Source organism: Macrotis lagotis, chromosome 2, assembly GCF_037893015.1.
Source record: "Macrotis lagotis isolate mMagLag1 chromosome 2, bilby.v1.9.chrom.fasta, whole genome shotgun sequence".
NCBI lineage: Eukaryota > Metazoa > Chordata > Mammalia > Peramelemorphia > Peramelidae > Macrotis > Macrotis lagotis.
In genome coordinates, this window is record NC_133659.1 from 266534174 (window position 1) to 266553452 (window position 19279).

The 19279-nt window shown below is 35.8% G+C and overlaps 1 protein-coding gene across 1 annotated transcript in view; it reads right to left on the reverse strand.

Annotated features, from left to right (window-relative positions):
* The window catches only part of PTPRR (protein tyrosine phosphatase receptor type R), a 311109-nt gene that overhangs the window by 58642 nt on the left and 233188 nt on the right, over window positions 1–19279 (reverse strand). The window contains exons 7-8 of the mRNA XM_074226146.1: window positions 12640–12719; window positions 12099–12236 (exon numbers count right to left, since the gene is read on the reverse strand). Of these exons, the coding sequence (XP_074082247.1) occupies window positions 12099–12236; window positions 12640–12719 (218 nt within the window). The remainder of the gene's footprint in view (window positions 1–12098; window positions 12237–12639; window positions 12720–19279) is intronic.

A 19279-nucleotide genomic window follows, 5' to 3' on the forward strand; every position in this document is an offset into this window, starting at 1 on the left:
TAGCATCTAACTCCTGAGGGTGCCAACTCTCCCAGCCTTTTGTTAACAGTCACCTGCTTCCTCCAAAATGAATAGAATGCTATCTAAATATATAACTAGAAAGCTTGGCTGACTATGTTATAAAATGATTCAGCATTACCAACACACCCTCCAGTTGTATCCATAGTGTCCACTCCTGGGGAGAACTGCATTTTTAGAAGAAGCCATGTGGTGTTGGAACTACTTTCTGTTGAGTTTTTGCAGAATATTATATATTTATGGTTTTAACAAAACTCCTTCTGCAATATTGTCAATTGATCAACAAGCTTGTTGGCATATTTAAGGAACTATATTAGCTATTGCTAGGAAAATAAAAGACATATTCCTCTCAATGAGTCAACAAGTTTGTTGAAGAGAAAAAAGGTATATACAAAAAACTAAAATATGAGGTAGATATTGCTAAATGCCAACTAAATACTATTAGCACTGTGTAGAAGAAATTCAGAGGGAGGAAAGATCACTAAGATACTAAGTAGTCAAGTGGAAATGACCTCTGTGAGTTTGGCCTTAAAAAGATAATTAAATTAAATATGTGTTAATTTTCAGAGTTGCCCTACTGAGGGACAAATGTGTCAAGAAAGAACAAACAGAATTAGGTTAATATGCATGCTTAATATTTCTCTAAGCTCACTGATTATTAAGGCGGAATGGAGGCCTGGCTAGAAAATGAGACCCCTGAAATGAAGTATTGGAAAGGGATACCTTATACTTTTCACTATCAGAAGGCAGGGTCTGAAAAAGCTCCTTCTGGCTTTGTCCATTAAGGGAATGGCCCTCGACTCAGGATGGAGTTGGATATCAAACATACCTCTTGGGAGCCATGTCCAGGATGACTTGCCAGGAGGAATGGCTCCTCCTAGAAGTTTTGTGCTTAGACCTCCAAAAAGCATGTGAACCTTCCCCCTCCAGGATGTCAGTGCCAACCAGAGACTGTGGTCATTAGAGATCAACAAGAGGCAGGATTCCCACTTATAGCAATCAAGAAACATTGGTATAAGGCACTGTGCTAAGTGTTGGAGATACAAAAAGAGTCAAGAAATAGTTCTTGTCTATAAGGAGTTTACAATCTAAGGGGGAAGACAATATGCAAACAAATGTATGTAAAGCAAGATATTTACAGAATAAATTGGGATTACAGACAATTGCTTTATGTAATTGGACTATTTGATAGACTTCTACTAAAGCAGTTTTTTAAAAATATAATTCAAATTTGCCATTGGACTTGAGAAAGGCAGGAAAGGAGAAAGGCAGAAAAGGGTTCACTCATCCACTGAGGAAGGGTACCAGCAAATAGTTTTAAAGACATGTAAGGGGGCTCGGCTAGGTGGTGAAGTGGATAGAGCACCGGCCCTGGAGTCAGGAGTACCTGAGTTTACATCCAGCCTCAGACATTTAATAATTACCTAGCTGTGTGGCCTTGGGCAAGCCACTTAACCCCATTGCCTTGCAAAAACTTAAAAAAAGAAAAAAAAAGACATGTAGGAGCTGGAAATGAAGAAGTGAGAGCAAGAGGAGAATCCTAGGCCAGTCAAGTGGGGTCTGCCTCTCAAGTCAGGTCCCTGATCCAAAGTTGTGGCAGTGGCATTCTCTTCACATGTCTTGGAGGGTTTGTTTGTTTTTTGGGTGGGTGAGAGGTCACAGGCCAAGTTGAGAAACAGGAGCAGAGAGAGTACAGTTTTCTGTGGTGAACTGTTTTGGGGGATTTGGGGGGAAATGCAGATTTCCTTGAGAATTCTTTACATAAAATTGAATTTGCATAATGCAAATTTAGATAAAATGAGAACATCATTAGCAGAAAGAAGACAATGGAAAAAAGAGGGATTAGGGAACAAGAGAGGGTGAGATTTTTAGGCAGAATTTAAAGGAAACCAGGGAGGTCAGTAGTCTAAGGGGAGGATGAAGAGCATTTTTAGCTTGGGGAGACAGCCAAAGAGAATGTCCTGATCCAAGAGATGGAAGGTCTTGTTTATGGGACAGACAAGAATCCAATACTTACCAGGGAGAATGTATAAGGGAGTAAGGAATAAAAAAACTGGAAAAATAGGAGGGGTTAGGTTATGAAATGTTTTGAATGCCATACAGAGCATTTTATTTACTACTGGAGGCAATAGGAAGCCACATTTATGCTTCTCTAATTCTGTAGCATCTCTCCCACTCTGTAGCTCTATTTTTCCAATGACACCTGTGCGACATCAGGCAAGTCACTTAAAGATTGTGTTTCTCCAGCTAGAAAAATAACCTTGGTCATTATTATAATATTGGGAAAAGACCTCAAGAAGTCTACATCATATTTCTCTTTCCTGTAGAGCAGAGGTTTTTAATCATACTTACATAAATGTGTGTGGCATATGTGTATGTGTGGCATGGAATCCTTTGACCATCAGTGAAATCTCTGAATGGCCACTTCTCAAAATAACAATTGTTACCTACAATCATAATTGAAGGCAACACTAAATTTCAGTTATAGGTTATTAAAAATGACAATGTAATTTTTCCCATCCAAGTTCACAGATTCCTCTGCAATAAATCCATGGGTCCTTTGTCGATAACCTGGTTAAGAACCATTATTTACCTAGAGGTAATAATGGTAAATAATGGTACCTGAATCCTTATTTATCTCATTCCGGAATGTACCCTGAGAAGGACTGCACCTCTATTCTTTTTTTAAGGTTTTTTCAAGGCAAATGGAGTTAAGTGGCTTGCCCAAGGCCACACAGCTAGGTAATTATTAAGTGTCTGAGGCCAGATTTGAACTCAGGTACTCCTGACTCAAGGGCTGGTGCTCTATCCACTGCACCACCTAGCCACCCTTATACCTCTATTCTTAAAGTTCTTCTCTCATTATTGTTTGTGGAATGAATGTAGCTCTGAGTTCTGAGAATGATAAATTTTTTAAAATACAACAAGAGTATGAAGACAATTTAAAATGTAAAGGGGTCAAATTAAACAACAAAATACAGAAATTAAACAACGAAATATAGAAAAGTATAGCTATATTATAGAAAGTGAGGTTGGTGACTTAGCAGTCTTCCCTCCCCCCTTAAATTCAATTTATGTAGTTTTCATGGCATCACTTCCCTGATGTTATGGTCTTCTTTGAAAATGAAGGACAAACGCTATTTAAAATTATGTTCCAGTTACATAAAAACATTTCTTGGATATGTCAGATTTTTCTAGATACCCCAGAGATATTCTCTAGCTGGTGAGATCACTAGCCCTATAAGGTCTTGCTTCCTCAGTTGGCCACTACTGTATGGGTTTTTGTTTTAAAATTTTTACCTCTGCATTTCCACTATCTAACAGGTGTTTGCAAGAAATTCAGTTTCTCCAGCTACTCACCTGTGCTTTATCTGCCTGACAACTGAATGTGGATGTAATCAAATACCATTTGTTATTTTTGGACTGATCGCTCTCGATCATTGTTGGTTCTGGCCAATGTCTCTTCTCTAGCAATGGAGTAGCGCAATTAAACAAACAAACAAACTCGAAACACCAGCATTTGGCACATTTGGTTTCTCTCCAGTGGAGTTCCCTTCTTTATGAGGTCTGTCTGATTGAAGTAATTCAAATTTTTAAATCTCTGAAATCCTTAAAGACTAAAAGAATTTTTGTTCCATCCATTTTTCTCCTGTTGCATATTTCAATTATTCTTAGATTGTACATAAGTAGGTGGTTATGAAATCTTGGAAAAAATGAAAAAATATGGTAGATTTCTTGCCCAGAATTTCTTTCTGAAATGCCAAGATAGTTTATGAGAACATCAGGTCTGAGAATTCTGAAGGATGCCTCCTCCCTCTAAGTTAGAAGGAAATGACGACTGTCTATCCAAAACAATGACTGTAAATACTAATTGAAAGTCAGTGCAACTTTGGTAAACATGTGGTTTCCTTATAGTCTGAAAGTCACTAGACATTTCTTTCAAGCTATTCTTCTCTCTGTTTTGCTTGAATATCTGACATTTCAGTGTTTCCTCTATAATATCATCTACACATTTTTGGACAGTCTAGACATATTATGAAATTTCATTAGATGTCAACAAGGAAACCTGCCCCCATATTTACTTTGACAACCAGTACTATAGATAGCATTGATACTTTTGAAAGTACATACAGTAGGGTATACTGGAAGAATGTAAATAATAATAATAGTGTAGACATATTAATTCAAAGTATCTATGTAATAATCCAGGCTTCTTAAAAGGTAAGAGGTTAAAAAAAGGAAGGATTCTTTATCATGTCTGCTTAAAAAATTCAAAAGAAACAGTCAGAAAAGTTTCATCCACTTTAAACAGATGACATTTATAACTCATTTTTAATCTTGCAAAATGCTTTTCATACCTTACTTCATCTAACTTTCCCAAGGATGCTACAGATAATATTTTCATTTTATAGATGTGAAACTTGTGGTCCAGAGCATTTAAATGGCTTACTCACAGTCATTCAGCTGGGGTCAGTGTTAGGATTCAAACCCAGTAATTCTTGACTCCAAACCTAGCACTTTCTATTATGTCTTACCTATAGACAAAATAAAAATCTCCACCTAGCTTTTGGTTTATTTATCTATTTATTTAGTTTTTTTGGCAAGGTAATGAGGTTATGCGATTTGCCCAAGATCACACAGCTAGGTAATTATTAAGTGGTCGGAGGACAAATTTTAACTCAGGTCCTCTTGACTCTAGGGCCAGTGTTCTACCTACTGCACCACCTAGCTTCCCCTCCATTTGGTTCTAATGCTGATTATATAATCTTAAAAAGAATATTGGCAGGTGGGATGGGAATTGAAAAATTGTCATCCCACTTGATTTGTTTGTCCTTTATTCTCAAAGAAGACCATGACATCAGGGAGGTGATGCCATGGGGGAAGGGGTGCTATGTTAAGTCACCAGCTTCACTTTCTCCTCCAGAGCCATCTGGATATAGGAGCTGGATACAAACCAGAACAACTAGAGATAATCCTAGATGCTAAGCAATCAAAGTTAATTGACTTGCTCAAGGTCACACAGTTAGTAACTGTAAAGTGTCTGAGGCTGGATTTGAACTTCTGTCCTCCTGTCTCTAAGGCCAGTGCTCTATCTACTGCACCATTTAGAACAGATAAAGGAAGGGATCTTGGTAGAATTTGCCCTGTGCAAAGATATTTTCATTGATAAAGTTGTGACTATACATATACGTAAATACATACATATAGATAGATAGATAGATAGATAGATTTATATTTATATGTTGGCAAGATAAATTGGGGTTAAGTGACTTGCCAAGAGTCACACAACTACTAAATGTCTGAGGCCAGATTTGAGCTCAGGTCCTTCTGACTTCAGGGTCAGTGCTCTATTCATTGCACTACCAAGTTGCCCTGATATAATATATTTTCTAAATACACTCACAGCATGTGGTGATAAGGCCAGAATTATAGATAAGATTGGTTATGGCAGTGGTAGAAGAAGACAACCACCACTTAAACTGTGAAGGTTAAACCACGAAGGCCAAGATAAATGTAGAAAAAAGATGGTGAAGATAACAGAGCTCTAAATTTGAAGTAAAGAAGATCTAGATTTGAATCTGAGCTGTAACATGGTCCAATCCTTTGACCTCTTTGAGTCTCAATTTCCTCACATGGAAAACAGGGGCAAAATTATTTATTCTACCTACCTTGTAAGGTTGTGGCAAAGAAACCACTTTATATAACTGTTTTTAAAATAAATGTGAATTATTCTTACATAAATTCAAGCTATTATTTTATGACCTGTGATTTTTGTCTCCCTAAGGAATTCCTGAGAACTTCCTCCACTAACTCATTCTGCAAACATCGTTTGTCATGTCTGATTCTTTGTGAACTCATTGGGGTTTTCTTAGCAAAGATATTTTTAGTTTGCCAACCTTCTCTGGCTCATTTATAAAATGAAGAACTGAGACAAACAGGGGGAAGTGAGTATCTTGCTTAGGATCACACAGTTAGGAAGTGCCTGAGGCTGGATTTGAACTGGTATTATAATTTATGTGTCATTTATGTATCCTATTTGATACAAATTGACTGATTGACATAGTTTACCTCTCTGATACAGTAAAATTCTATTATGAGAGATCCAGTGAATCTTGTTTATCTATCTTACACCATAGAGTGGAGAAAATGAATATGTACCACTAGGCTGACAAATTGAATAAAAGGCAATTCATAATAGGCTTTCACAATGATGTTAATATATCCTAAAATCTTTATGCAATATTGTGCCTCATAATTTTTTTTAGATTTTATTTATTTTTGCCCCTGAACACCTACATTAATGTAAACAGATTTTAAAGTAGTGATTTGGGTTTGTTTTTCCTCATTAAATCTCTTGAGATGAAAGAAAAAGAATATAGAAGGCTAAAATCAGTTTGAGAATACAATCTCATAGCTATTTACAAAAAGAACTATGAAGATGGTATCATGAATTTATTAAGATGTCTTTCAATCTTTATAATTCTACAGTTTTGCATTGCATAATTTCCCTTAGTATATAATTTCTTTTGAAGCATCCCTATCTCCATGGCATTCTTTTTGAGAGCTTGGCAGTACCTGATAAATGGGAGGAAGAGGGCTGGACTAGGTAGGGGAAGGAGGATTGACAGTGAACAGGGACAAATGATGAATAAGGACTACAAACACCAGGGCAGAATAAGGACAAAAGACAAATGGGGAAGGCAGAGGCATAAGAGAAAATTGAAAAACAATCTATTAAGGTGGACACAGACTTCAAGGTAATGGATGACACTGTGGACCAACAGAGAATAGAGAAAAAGAAAAGGGATGAAAATAAACAAAACCAAGAGGTCAGAGGTGGAGGGGGAGGCAGAAGGAGGGAACAGAAAAGAGAGAAGCAATTGATGAAGGGTGAAAAGAAGAGGAGGGAAGAAAAGATAGAAGAGAAATGAAAAGAAAAAAAGAAGAGCAGAGGGAAAGAGAAGCTGATAGGTAGAAAGGGAAGAGGAAAGAATGTTATTTTAAACTTGTGCTATAAGCTGAACTTATATTAAAATAGTTGAAAGCAAAAGAAAGACTGAATGGTAAATGACAGGTCATATAATGAAACAAATCTGATTTATAAAATGTTCTTCTCTTATGCCACTGAAAAAGAGTCAATTATTAGTACTATTTGATAAAAAGTTGTACCCCAGAATTTCATTTTGGAGAGGCTTTGTGAAATAATGGAAAGAACATTTACATTCTGCTTGTACACTTATTTATGGGATCTTGGGTGGATCATATCACCTCTCAAAGCTTCATTGTACTCAAATTTTAAGTAGGTATGTTTTTGTATGGCCTATTTCATTGAGTTATTGAAAGGAGCAAATAAGATAATGTATGCAATAACCACTCTAAATCTTCAAGGTTATAGAAATGTCAGCTATTTTGATGACTACAGAATTATTGCCATTAAATTTAGACAATTCAGTGAAGCCCCATTGTCTATGAACATGCTCAGGACTACTCCATTCCTCCCCCCCCACCCAATGCATGCTTATTCACTTGACTTTTCCACCCCTTCACCTTACACCTTTCTTTCCTTAAATTGATGAAATCCTAGGGAAAAAATCACCTGCACTTGTGACCTTCACTTCACTCTCGTTACCATCTCAGTCCCTTTCAGTCCAGCTTCAGACATCATCACTTGACTGAAACTTTGTTGTAAAAGAGCCACTGGGCTCTTAACTACTGAATCTGATGACCTTTCCCTAGTCCTCATCCTTCTTCGCTTCTCTGTAGCTTTTGATTCAACTCATCATCATTATTTCCATCTCCTGGAAATTTTTTGTCCTTTGGTTTCCCTGTTATTATTCTTTCCTCATTCTCTTCCCACCTATCTGCCCTTTTAGAGTTTTTTTGCAAGATGAATCATCCCCATCTTCATTATGTATGGCTATTATGAAGGGTTTTGTCCTGGATCCTCTTCTCTTTTGCCTTCAAACTTCTCTTTTATAGATGCCATTGACTCTCATGGGTTCAAGTGTCTTCTCTTTCTTTCTTTCTTTTAGTTTTGTTGACAAGGCAAAAGGGTTAAGTGACTTACCCAAGGCCACACAGCTAGGTAATTATTAAGCGTCTGAGGCCGGATTTGAACCCAGGTACTCCTGACTCCAGGACTGGTGCTCTATCCACTGCACCACCCAGCCACCCCTTCAAGTGTCTTCTCATTGGAGATGAAACCCAAGTAGGTCTCTATCTCTGTCTTTATCTCTATTTATACACATGTGTATACATATGCTATAAACTAGTGTGTGTGTATATATATATATATATATATATAGTATATTTATATATACATACTGTCTCTCTCTATAAATATATATACATAATTATAATTACATAACTATAACAACTATTAACTATTCATGCATACACTGTGGTTTTCAGTCATTTTCCAGTCATATCTGACTCTGGAAACTCTAACTGGGGTTGACTTAGTAAAGATACTATGGGATTTCACCATATCCTTCTCCAACTCATTTTATATTTGAAGAAACTGAGGCAAATGGGGTAATTGACTTGCCCAGGCTCACTCAGCTAGTAAAGGCCTGAGGCCAGATTTGAACTTAGAAAGATGAGTCTTCCTGACTCCAGACCATTCAGTCACCTAGCTGCCCATATAACTATAATTTCATAATCATATGAGATAGATACACAGGCAGACAAACAAATCTCTATCTGCATTGATGTCATGTCAATAGAATTTCATTTCTGGAACTCTGTAATGCATTAACTGGCACATATGTACATCCATACACCCATGAAACCTACAGAGACACCCAAAGATATACACATATGTCATAACTGTATGCATATACATTTGCCTGTATAATATATACATTATTTATGAATAAGCACATACATACACACACATAAATACACACATCTTCATATCTATATTTGAATATTTACATAGTCAGCACCTGCATTCTGTAGGTTTTTCAAATACAATATAATTTTGTTCCCTAATCATCCTACTTTCGATTTCCTTCTTTTTTTTTTTTTGCTGAAAATACCTTCATTAACTCTTTCTCCTATTATCCTCCATATCCACTAGTATTCAAGTCTTGGGAATTTTATCTCCATAATATTTCTCGGCTATCTTCCTAGTTGAATCCTCTACCAGTTTTTTCCTCAACTCCTAATTCATCCTTTTGCCCTCAAACTCTTCTCTTTCCTATCTTTCCTGTACTCAGCTGCCAAAAATAAATTCCCAAGACACAGGTCCTTCCTTCCCCATCGTTCTTCTAAGAAGAAATGTATCTATTAGCATTTCTTTCTTCCTTCAAGGTTTAGTTGAGCTACTATTAAAACCTTTATCTGATATGCTTCCTTGTTTTCTTACATTATCCCTGTCATCTTTCTCTGAACACATCAGTTTGCCAATGACATCCCTAAAATGTGGCATCTGTAACAAAATATAATATTTCAAACATGGTCTGAGTCAGATTACATAGGATTTTTTTAACCTCTTTCAATTGTTAATGCAGCCCAAGATCATACACCTTTGCCTGGTATATGGTTATTAATTGATTGATTGACTATGTAAATGTCTCTCACACTAGAAGTTTCCAACACTCTTGAAATCCTAGTCCTGGATAAAAAAAAGAAGGAAAGAAAAGGAGAAAGAAGGAGGAAATTAGGAAGGAAGGAAGGAAAGAAGGAAAAAAAAAGAAAAGACAGAAGAAAGGGAAATCTCTTCATCTTTGTCCTTTAAGACATCGTGACAAATTTTGTCTTGTATAAAAGTAAGTGAAATTATTTCTTATATTTACTGGGCAATTAGAATATAATGTAAACTGTATTGTGTTCAACACAATTATATTGTGTTCAATGCAATTAACATATAGTGTAAATAACTCAATATTTATAAAAAAGATGAAAAGGAAAGCTCAGCGATCTTGTACTCTTATTTAAATTTAGCATATTTAATAGCACTAATGTTCAACTGAGTTAAATCTATCCTTTATTGGTTTAGTATAAAACTCTGGACAAAATGCTATGAGAGATGCAATGCTAAATAAAACAAGATAGATGGAAGTGGGAAGAAGTCATGGAATAAAAGGCACTGGTGAAGAAGGAAACCTTGGAATGATGGAATACTTATTTCTTTGAGCCAGGAAAAAAAAGAAATGTCAATGAATGAAGATACAAATACATTTGGGGATATGGAAGACAGAAAATGAAAGAATTTATTTTTCAGTGGCTTCGAGGGTCTCAGGAAAAAAAGGCAATGAAGTCATCTGTTGGGATTGCAAGTAGGGAGTTGAGCTGAATAAAAGGATTATTGAGAAGCAGTAAAAGCTTAGCTGAGAATAGAAACCCGAAAGTTATGATTTGCTCCAATAAAGCTCAGAAGTTCCAAAGTAGAGCAACTGATTAGTGTAGGTTCTAGAGGCTTGTGGATTGTTCCAGTGAGTCATTAAGGGAGGCAGGCATTCTAGGATGCTAACTAGCAAATAGAGGAATCAGTTGAACCTAGGATCTAGGTTACCTAAGCCAGAGATAAATTTACATCACAGATAAGAATCAAAAGCCTAAAGATCAGAGTAAGGATAAAGATTAAGTCTAGAATGTAGGTGATGAAAGAGTGGAAGGATGGGAGTAGGTGGGTAGAATTTTAGACTTCAGGGAATTTGAGGTGGTTCATTTTTCAATATTGAGGTGGAGTAAGGTATTCTTGTATTTGGTTGAAATGGGGTAGAATGAGAAGTTGCTCTAGAAATAATGTCAGAGTTTTAGAAGGGTGATGAACATATATGTTGATCTCAATGTATCTTGAAGGATGGATGAAACCGAGGCTAATACTTTAAGAAATTAGACAATTTTATTTTGCTGGGAGTGGATAGTGTGCTGGATGTGGAGTCAGGATGCTCTGAATTCAAATTCTGCCTCAAATACTTATTAACTGTATGACCATGGGCAAGGCACTTAATGTCTGTGTCTCAATCAAGACTCATCTTCCTGAATTAAAATCTAACCTCAGACACTTACTAGTTGTGTGATTCTGGACTAGTTCTGTGATTCTGGACTAGTTCTGTGATTCCATTTCCCTCAGTTTCCTCATCTGTAAAATGAGCTGGAGAAGGAAATGGCAAACCATTCTATTGTCTTTGCCAAGAAAACCCCAAATGGGGTCATGAAGAATCAGACTTGACTGAAAAAAATGAATGAACAGAAAAGTGGGAGTTGAACTCAATGACCTCGAAGGTCCCTTTCCAGCTCTAAGTTTATTATTTGATGATCATGATAATGACAGTTTTTATGTAATGCTTTTAATGTTTGCAAAGGGCGTTTTTAAGCATTTTCTCATTTGATCATCACAACAACCCTGTAGATAGGTACTTTGATTGTCCTAATTTTATAGATAAGGATACTAGGGCTGAGAGAGGGCCACACAGGAATTCACATATTATGGTAGAATTTGAATACAAGGTCAATACTCTTATCTACTATAACTTCTAATTGTCTGTAACCAGTTCTCCACTACAGATTTCCCTAAAATGGATAGGAAACTTGGATTCTTTTCCCCCTTTCTTTGAAGTATGTGTAAGATCTTAGGGTAGGAATTAGTCATCTGTAGGTATTAATTTTCCTATCTCCAACATATATATGATAAATGATATAATAAGTAGAATGCTGAATATGAGAGTTGGGAAGATCAGAATTCAAGTCCTATTTTAGACATGAGCTATGTGAACCTGGGCAAATCATTTAACACCTCTTGGCCTCAGCTTCTTCACTTGAGGAGGTTGGAATAGATGGATTTTAAGATCTTTTTTGAGATCTAAATCTATGAATCTTTGGTGATAGTATGGTAGAGATGTTTTTTGGATGTGCTAAGAATTTGACCTTTTGGGATGAAATCTACCTAATTCTGAGAAGAATGTTGGTAGCAGACCATCTGAAAGTATAAAAATGGCCTAATCCTTAAATACTTGGAAATTCCCATCTTTAAAAGGTCTGTTGTCAAGAGCATGCCATTTTTATTAATGGAAGATCTTTCAATCAGTGTAGGTTCATACATAATGTTGGCAAAAACATAAAAATCATACCTCATTTTTTTCTTTTAGCTTTGTGATCATAACAATGACGGGACTGTCCTCCTGCCAGACCATATGCCAGAAATCATTCACGGTGTTAATCATGGGCCCCTGTGTGGCGATGAAAGCTTTCTCCTCACCACTGTAACCCTGGTTTAAATGCAGAGACAAAAATATTGGCTTTATGTTCATGTCTTGCTCTAGAAATTTAGGTGAAAGATCTACTGAATAAAATAACTAGTTGAGTCCAAAAGCAACACAGACTAGGAGAATGTCACTAAATATCGCCTCAGATTTTATGTGGTGGTTTTTCTAGCAAGCCAAGCATAGCATTAAGTACCCACTTGTACAACCCATGAGAACAAGAGGCCTCCAAGGCCCAGGTAGGGAAGATAAAATAAATGCACCACTAAAAACACTAACAGTTAAGAAAAAGGTGCAAGAATAGTTAACAATGAAATCAAATTAATCTTAGGCTGCTTCTATAAGAGAGAGGGTCCACAGGAATGACATTGTTATGACCATCTAAAAGAAACACATTTTATTTACTTACCCTAATATAGTTAGCATTAATGTAGGTACTCAAAGAATCAGTTGGATTTTTTGGCTTCAAACACACTCTGCTGAGAGGATCTAATAATTAAAAGAAAAAAGAAAATTAAGCATTTACCTGGAAAAGTTTCCTCGTGAACTCAAATTTCAGTGGGAAGAATACCAGATAACACAGAATCATGATATCTTAAGAGTTGGAAGGACTCCTACCTGCACTTCTCACCTCATTGCCTTAAAATATTTCTGTGATCTGTGCCAAATGTATAGCTATTTTCTACTTGAATATCTCAGGCAATGGAGAACTCACTACATTGTAACAAAGCCCATTACATTGTTAAGTAGAATTTCTAGAAAAATTTTTCCTATATTAGACCCAAATTTCCCATTGATGGTGTTGTTTTCTGGAGTCACTCCAAAAGCATTTAATCTTTCTGTCACATGAACATCCTTGAAGTATTTGAAAGTAGCTGTTAGATAATTTATTGCTTCTGGTATGTTCCATTTCATTGCTTAGCTATTGATATGTAAAAATTGTACAGGATTTTTGTAGTCATTTTGTCAATATCCACTAACTACTTACAAATTTCGCCTGACTTCTCTGAATTTAAGTCATTTCAATTCAACTCAACAAACATTTATCCAAGCTATTTCCTGTAATGGCCCTGCTCAGGAAGCCACCTGGATTGAAGAACTCTTGTAGCTCTATTCCCTTAGAGGTACAATGGGGCAATTGAAACTTCTCTTCTGTTCATCCTTTCTATAATCTTCATCAATTGTCCAGAAATGAGTTACATCATTTGTAATGCAAATCTTTCATAACCCCATATCTGGAGCTAACTTGAAAATTCTGAATGACTCTGAAATAAGAGGCACTTGGCAGAGAAAGGAAATGTCAAAGAAATATAGCTCAGCCATAGTAGCCTACTTCTTTTTCCCCTATATACATACAGTACTTTCTTCCTGCCATTCCAATAACTCTCCTTGATGTTTAAAAGATTCTTTTTCCTTCACCTTCGCTTCTTAGAATCAGTGACTTCTTTCAAGACTGTTCAATGCCATACTCTGCAGGAGGCTATACAGTCTGACATCCTCTACTTGAATATCCAAAGCAATGGGAAATTTATTACCGCAGAAGGAAAGTTTGGAAGCCAGAACCTTTCCCACAGATTCCTAACCTGGAGTCCATGAACTTTTTAAAAAATATATCAATAACTATATTTCAATATAATTGTATTTTTGTAACCCATGCAATTTATTTTGACATTTAAAATATTCTTCTGGGAAAGGGTCCATAGCCAAACTAGACTGCCAAAGTGGTTTATGATACTTAAAAGTTTCATTTACCAATGTTAATATTACTTTACATCTACTTTATATGTCTTATGTTTTTATGTATACATATGTAAATCATATAATATTATCTAGAACATATAAAATAAAATTAATTGTATTTGTGTCATATGAATTCTCTTATTATTTATAGCATTGCACATCATGTTATATATATATGTATATATATATAATACATATATATATATATATATATGTATATAGGCTGCTCCATTAGAATATAAGTTACTGAAGGGCAGGGACATTGTTTTCTTTTGTCTTTGTAACCTCTAGCTTAGTATAGTACCTGGCAAATGTTGGTTGATTAATTAGATGGTTTTGCAGTGGCCAAAATTCTGCTACTTGAAGCAGACTAATATTTTGCCTCATTTGGAATACAACTATATTTGGAGACAATATATTATATTATGTCAGGATAATTAATTAATCTAGGATTATAATTGACCAGTCATAAATGTGGACAAAGAGAAGATTTCAGAAGAGTCAAAATGAATTGTTAAATCAGCACATGATGATGCCAAGTCAGAAGGTAATATGGGCATGATGTAATATTCTATTAAGATGAAGGGTTTTGTCTTAGACCTTTGGAATGAAGGTATTTAAGACTATCATCTGGTATGGAGTGGTAATGTCAATATATTTTGCTTCAGAAGAGCTAAAATCTATTTGTAGCTCTACACTGGGGGATGAGACAGATTTTTTTTTTACTAACTTTGAATAAAAAGAGCATCTCTTGGCCACACCAAAGGGCAGTCAGAGGAAATGAGAGGATTGTGATCTGTGCCAAAAATTAGAAAGAATATTTCCTGGCTTCACCCATTTCTATATATTCTTTGACTGAAAATACTTCCAATACAATTCCTTACATGCCATTTAAATAAGTTTCTCAAAGATTCATGGAATTGGAAGGATGATCAGTGATCAGTAGTAAGTGTGAGAAAAGTCAAATTTTCAGAATAACTTAAATTAAATTAGCACACTGATGTCAAACCAGATACTGGTTTAGAAATCATCATTCTTCAATCCAGAGGTTTTTTTTCTGATCAGGCAATCTGATGAAGCTTATGAATCTCCTCCAAATCATGTGTTCAAGTTCAAAAATAAAATACACAGATTACAAAGGCAACAATTTTGAAATAAAGATATATTTTCCTCATCCAAAGTGTGTGGATCAATATCAAGGGTTCTGTGAATTAGGAGAGAGAAAATTATCTTAATTTCAATAAAAATTGGAACATTCACGGATCCCTGTTTCAAAACTGCCAATCTACTAAATTCTCTCAATTTATGAAAGAGGAAAACAGGAAAATAAGGTCTAGAAGAATGAGATTACTTGACCTAAGGACACTCATTTATCAAATGCCGGAGGTCAGGATAGAATTGAGCTAGTCTATAACTCTACTCTTTCCTCCCTGGGCAACTTGGCAAACATGAATCCTCTCAGGTCTGAGAATATGCCAGCAGGCAATGCTATTGATTATGCCAAGAACAGGTGAATCAAAGTGTCCCTATATTATGTAATATAATATTATCATACTGCTCTGGCTAGCTAGATGATGGTTTACTCATGCAAGGCAGACTACTCACTGACAAAACAATGACTTGCTTGCCATTGCATGTGATTCAGCCAAAATCTGAGGAGCAATGGATTTGACATTCTAGGGTCATTTTTCAGGCAGAGGAAATCAGATAACAAAACCTTCAAGACGCAAATTGTTAGAAAAATAAATCAGTGATTTCTGTCTTCTTTCACTAATTTCCTCTTCAGATGCCTTATCATGGGATAGAGATTATTTGAGATTCTTGAAGGCTAACCCTGTAGCTTAATAGACTGTGGTTCCTATCAAAGTGGAAAGTAGAATAGAAGCTACTTGAGGTCAGGGCATGCCTTAGTGTCCCTAGGACCTCAGTATAGTATCTTATACATAGTAGATACTTATGAAATGTTTGGAGGATGGAGTTAGATCTTTGTATAAGTGGTCCCATGTGTCTGAAATGTATTCATTTTCACCTTGTAGAGATCCTCATTTCCTTCAAAGTACAGTTCAGAGACCACCTCCTCCACGACCACCTCCTAGTCATCTATTACCTTATTTTTTCCCTCTTGAATCTACTTTGCATTTTTCTGTCTCTGTGTCTCTGTGTGTGTGTGTCTCTCTCTCTCTGTGTCTCTCTGTCTCTGTCTCTCTGTCTCTCTTTTCTCTCTCTGTCTCTGTCTCTGTCTCTGTCTCTGTTTCTCTCTGTCTTCCCCCCACCCAGAATTATGACTTTATTGCAATAGGAAATTCCAAGTGAGGATCTTCTAAATGAAGATCGTTGGCTGTTTTGCAATTAATAACATTTGAGTGAAACCTGAGAAATGAGAGGATAAGTAAAGTATCTGGGGTCGCACTGGTCAGTTGTCCTTATATCAAGAGGGAAGACTTCAATCCAGGTTTTCCTGCCTCCAAGGCTAGGTGATTCATACTGCCTCAATTTTATATGTACTGTTTAATTAATTATTTGTTTACATGGAGAATGTATAATAAGCTCCTTGAGGGCTGTTTTATTCTTCTCTCTATGGTATTGCTATAAAGGGCTTACACATAGTGGGTATTTTTTAAAGGTGTAAATATATGTAATTAAATTGAATTGAAAAAATGTCAATTCTTTCCTGGAGATGGATTGTGAGTTTTTTGCCTGCAGGCAGGTCTTCCTAAATTCATAGAGGTTCACCCTTAGCTTGGTTGGGAGAAGGTATAATCTGGGACCATAGAAACTTATGAACACTCTCTAGTCTGCCAAATTACAGAGGGTCTTAAATATGGGTTAATGTGCTGACATGAATAAATCACAAATCACTGAAGTATTTAAATATTTGTGAGAAGAATTATACAAATATTAAGTACAAGATGTCCTTTACACAGTATTTAGAATATAACTCAGAATTCTCTCTCTCAGCATGGTAATTACAAGCAAGAATGACCTGGAAAGTCTCTGCAATGGAGAAATAAAAATTCTGTTCTTTCCCTCCTAGACTTCTCCAGTAAGGAAAATTTGCTTTTCTTAGCAATATGAGGACAGGAAACTTCTCATTCCTTTTCAGTACACACTGATTATTAGAAGTTTCCACAAACACCCTAAACCACTCAGCCTTGAAAAAATCCACCGACTTCCTTTAGTTTTTACAATGCCTATGATGAACCTGATGTGGTGTGACCTCTACCCTATAAAACAGCTTAGGCAGGCTCCCTGCTTAGCAGCTAAGTTAAGTTTATATATAGAAATTAATAATTTACAGTATTTCCCAAGATTCAATGGTTCTCAACTTTTTTTTTAAATCAAGAACATAACAGAATACTAGTAAAAGAGAAACCATACATTTTCTGCCAAACTGTATTTAATTTAAAGTATATTGGTTTGGGCTAAAAAAAAAGCCAAAGATTCTTGGTTATTTTTGTTTCCCAGTCCCCTTTGACTGAATGGTAAAGCCTATGGATCATTTGTCAGAATAATGTCTTTTAAATGCATAAAGTAGAATACAAAGCAAACTAACTATATTGGGATATATTTTATCTATCTATCGTCTATTTTTAAATTACAGATTCTACTTTAAAACTCCCAATTTACTTATTTATTTATTTTTGGTGTTTACAAGGCAATGGGGTTAAGTGACTTGCCCAAGATCACATAGCTAGGTAATTATTAAATGTCTGTGGTTGGATTTGAATTCAGGCCTTCCTGACTCCAGGACCAGTGCTCTATCCACTGCTTCAGCTAGCTGCCCCAAACCCCCATCAGCATCACTATTAGTATATTTTCTTAGTTATGAATACTGAATAGGAACATTATAATTCACAGAATGTTTAGGTTAGAAGTCAGGAAGATCTGGATTCCAATCCTGCATCTGTGGTTCATTATAGCTGTAAAATTTTAGGCAAATCATTTAATCTCTATATATTAGGGTTCAACTAGAAGCCTAGTGGATAGAAGGCTGCACTTGGAGTCAAGTCTGGTCTTAACTAATTTACTAGCTGTGCAATCCTGGGCAAGTACTTTAACCACTGCATGCCACAGTTTCCTCATCTGTAAAATGGGGATCTTAATAGCCTTACTTCTTGGTGTTGTTGTGAAAGTTAAATGCGATGATAATTATAAAGCACTGCATTAACGTCAGCTATTACTTGTATTATTATTATGTGTCATAATGTGAATGTAAATTATAGCTCACTGGTAAATCATCATAACTGTGTGGGTAAATGAGTTCTTGAAAGGGTAATATCCCACAGTGAATATATAGCATAACTCTTTTTCTATGTGTGGTAACTATGGTATAATATGATTACAATAAAAATATAATCCAATAATATTTCAATATATTTCTCAGATATTGCCCCAGGGATGTCTTAGAGCCAGTTGTAAAGATGTCAGAACAAGCATTTATACTCCAGAAAACAGTAAGTGCTACAAATCAGAACTGGATTTATGTATTTGTTCATTTATTTTGTTAAGCCTTAATAAAAGGGTGGATAAAATTGGTCATAAACAAATCAAATTTAAAAATGTGCCATGAATACATATTTTTTTCTGGACAGTTAGTTGTTAAATATTGACTGTTGTTAGTTGTTAAACATACTGGAGAGTTAGTTGTTAAATATACATCTGTATAGTCTCTTTCAACAACCAAAATCTTTGCTTATGAATGGGTGACCTGATTATATTGAATATACACTTGTTGTAGAACAAATACCTATGATCCCTTTGGGCAACTAGATGGCACAGTTGATAAAGCATTGGCTTTGGAACCAGGAGGATGGGAGTTTGAATCCGGCCTCTGACACTAGCTGTGTGACCTTGGGTAAGTCACTTAACCCTGGCAGTCTAGCAGCCAGTGCCATCTCCAGTTATCCTTTTTCATACCTGGCCACTGGACCCAGATGGACTCTGGAGGAGAAAGTGAGACTGGTGACTTAGCACAGCAGCCCCCTCACTCAAATTCAATTCATGTGCTTGTCATGGCATCTCATAATGTCATGGTCTTCTTTGAAAATGAAGGACAAATGATCCCTTCTAACTAATGTGAATGTATACCTTAATTAAATATTCTTTAAAATAAAAGAACTATCTTTACATGTAGTTGGGAAAATAAGTAAATTTAAAATAAAATAAAAGGAGTATCTGCACTAAAACATATGGTAATGTATATGTAGAGGATATAAAGGATATAAAATATGAAGAATGTCTACAAACTGCTCACTGAAATGCTTTCAAAGAAGTATGTTACAAAAAAAGATTTTGTTAGGTGGCATTGA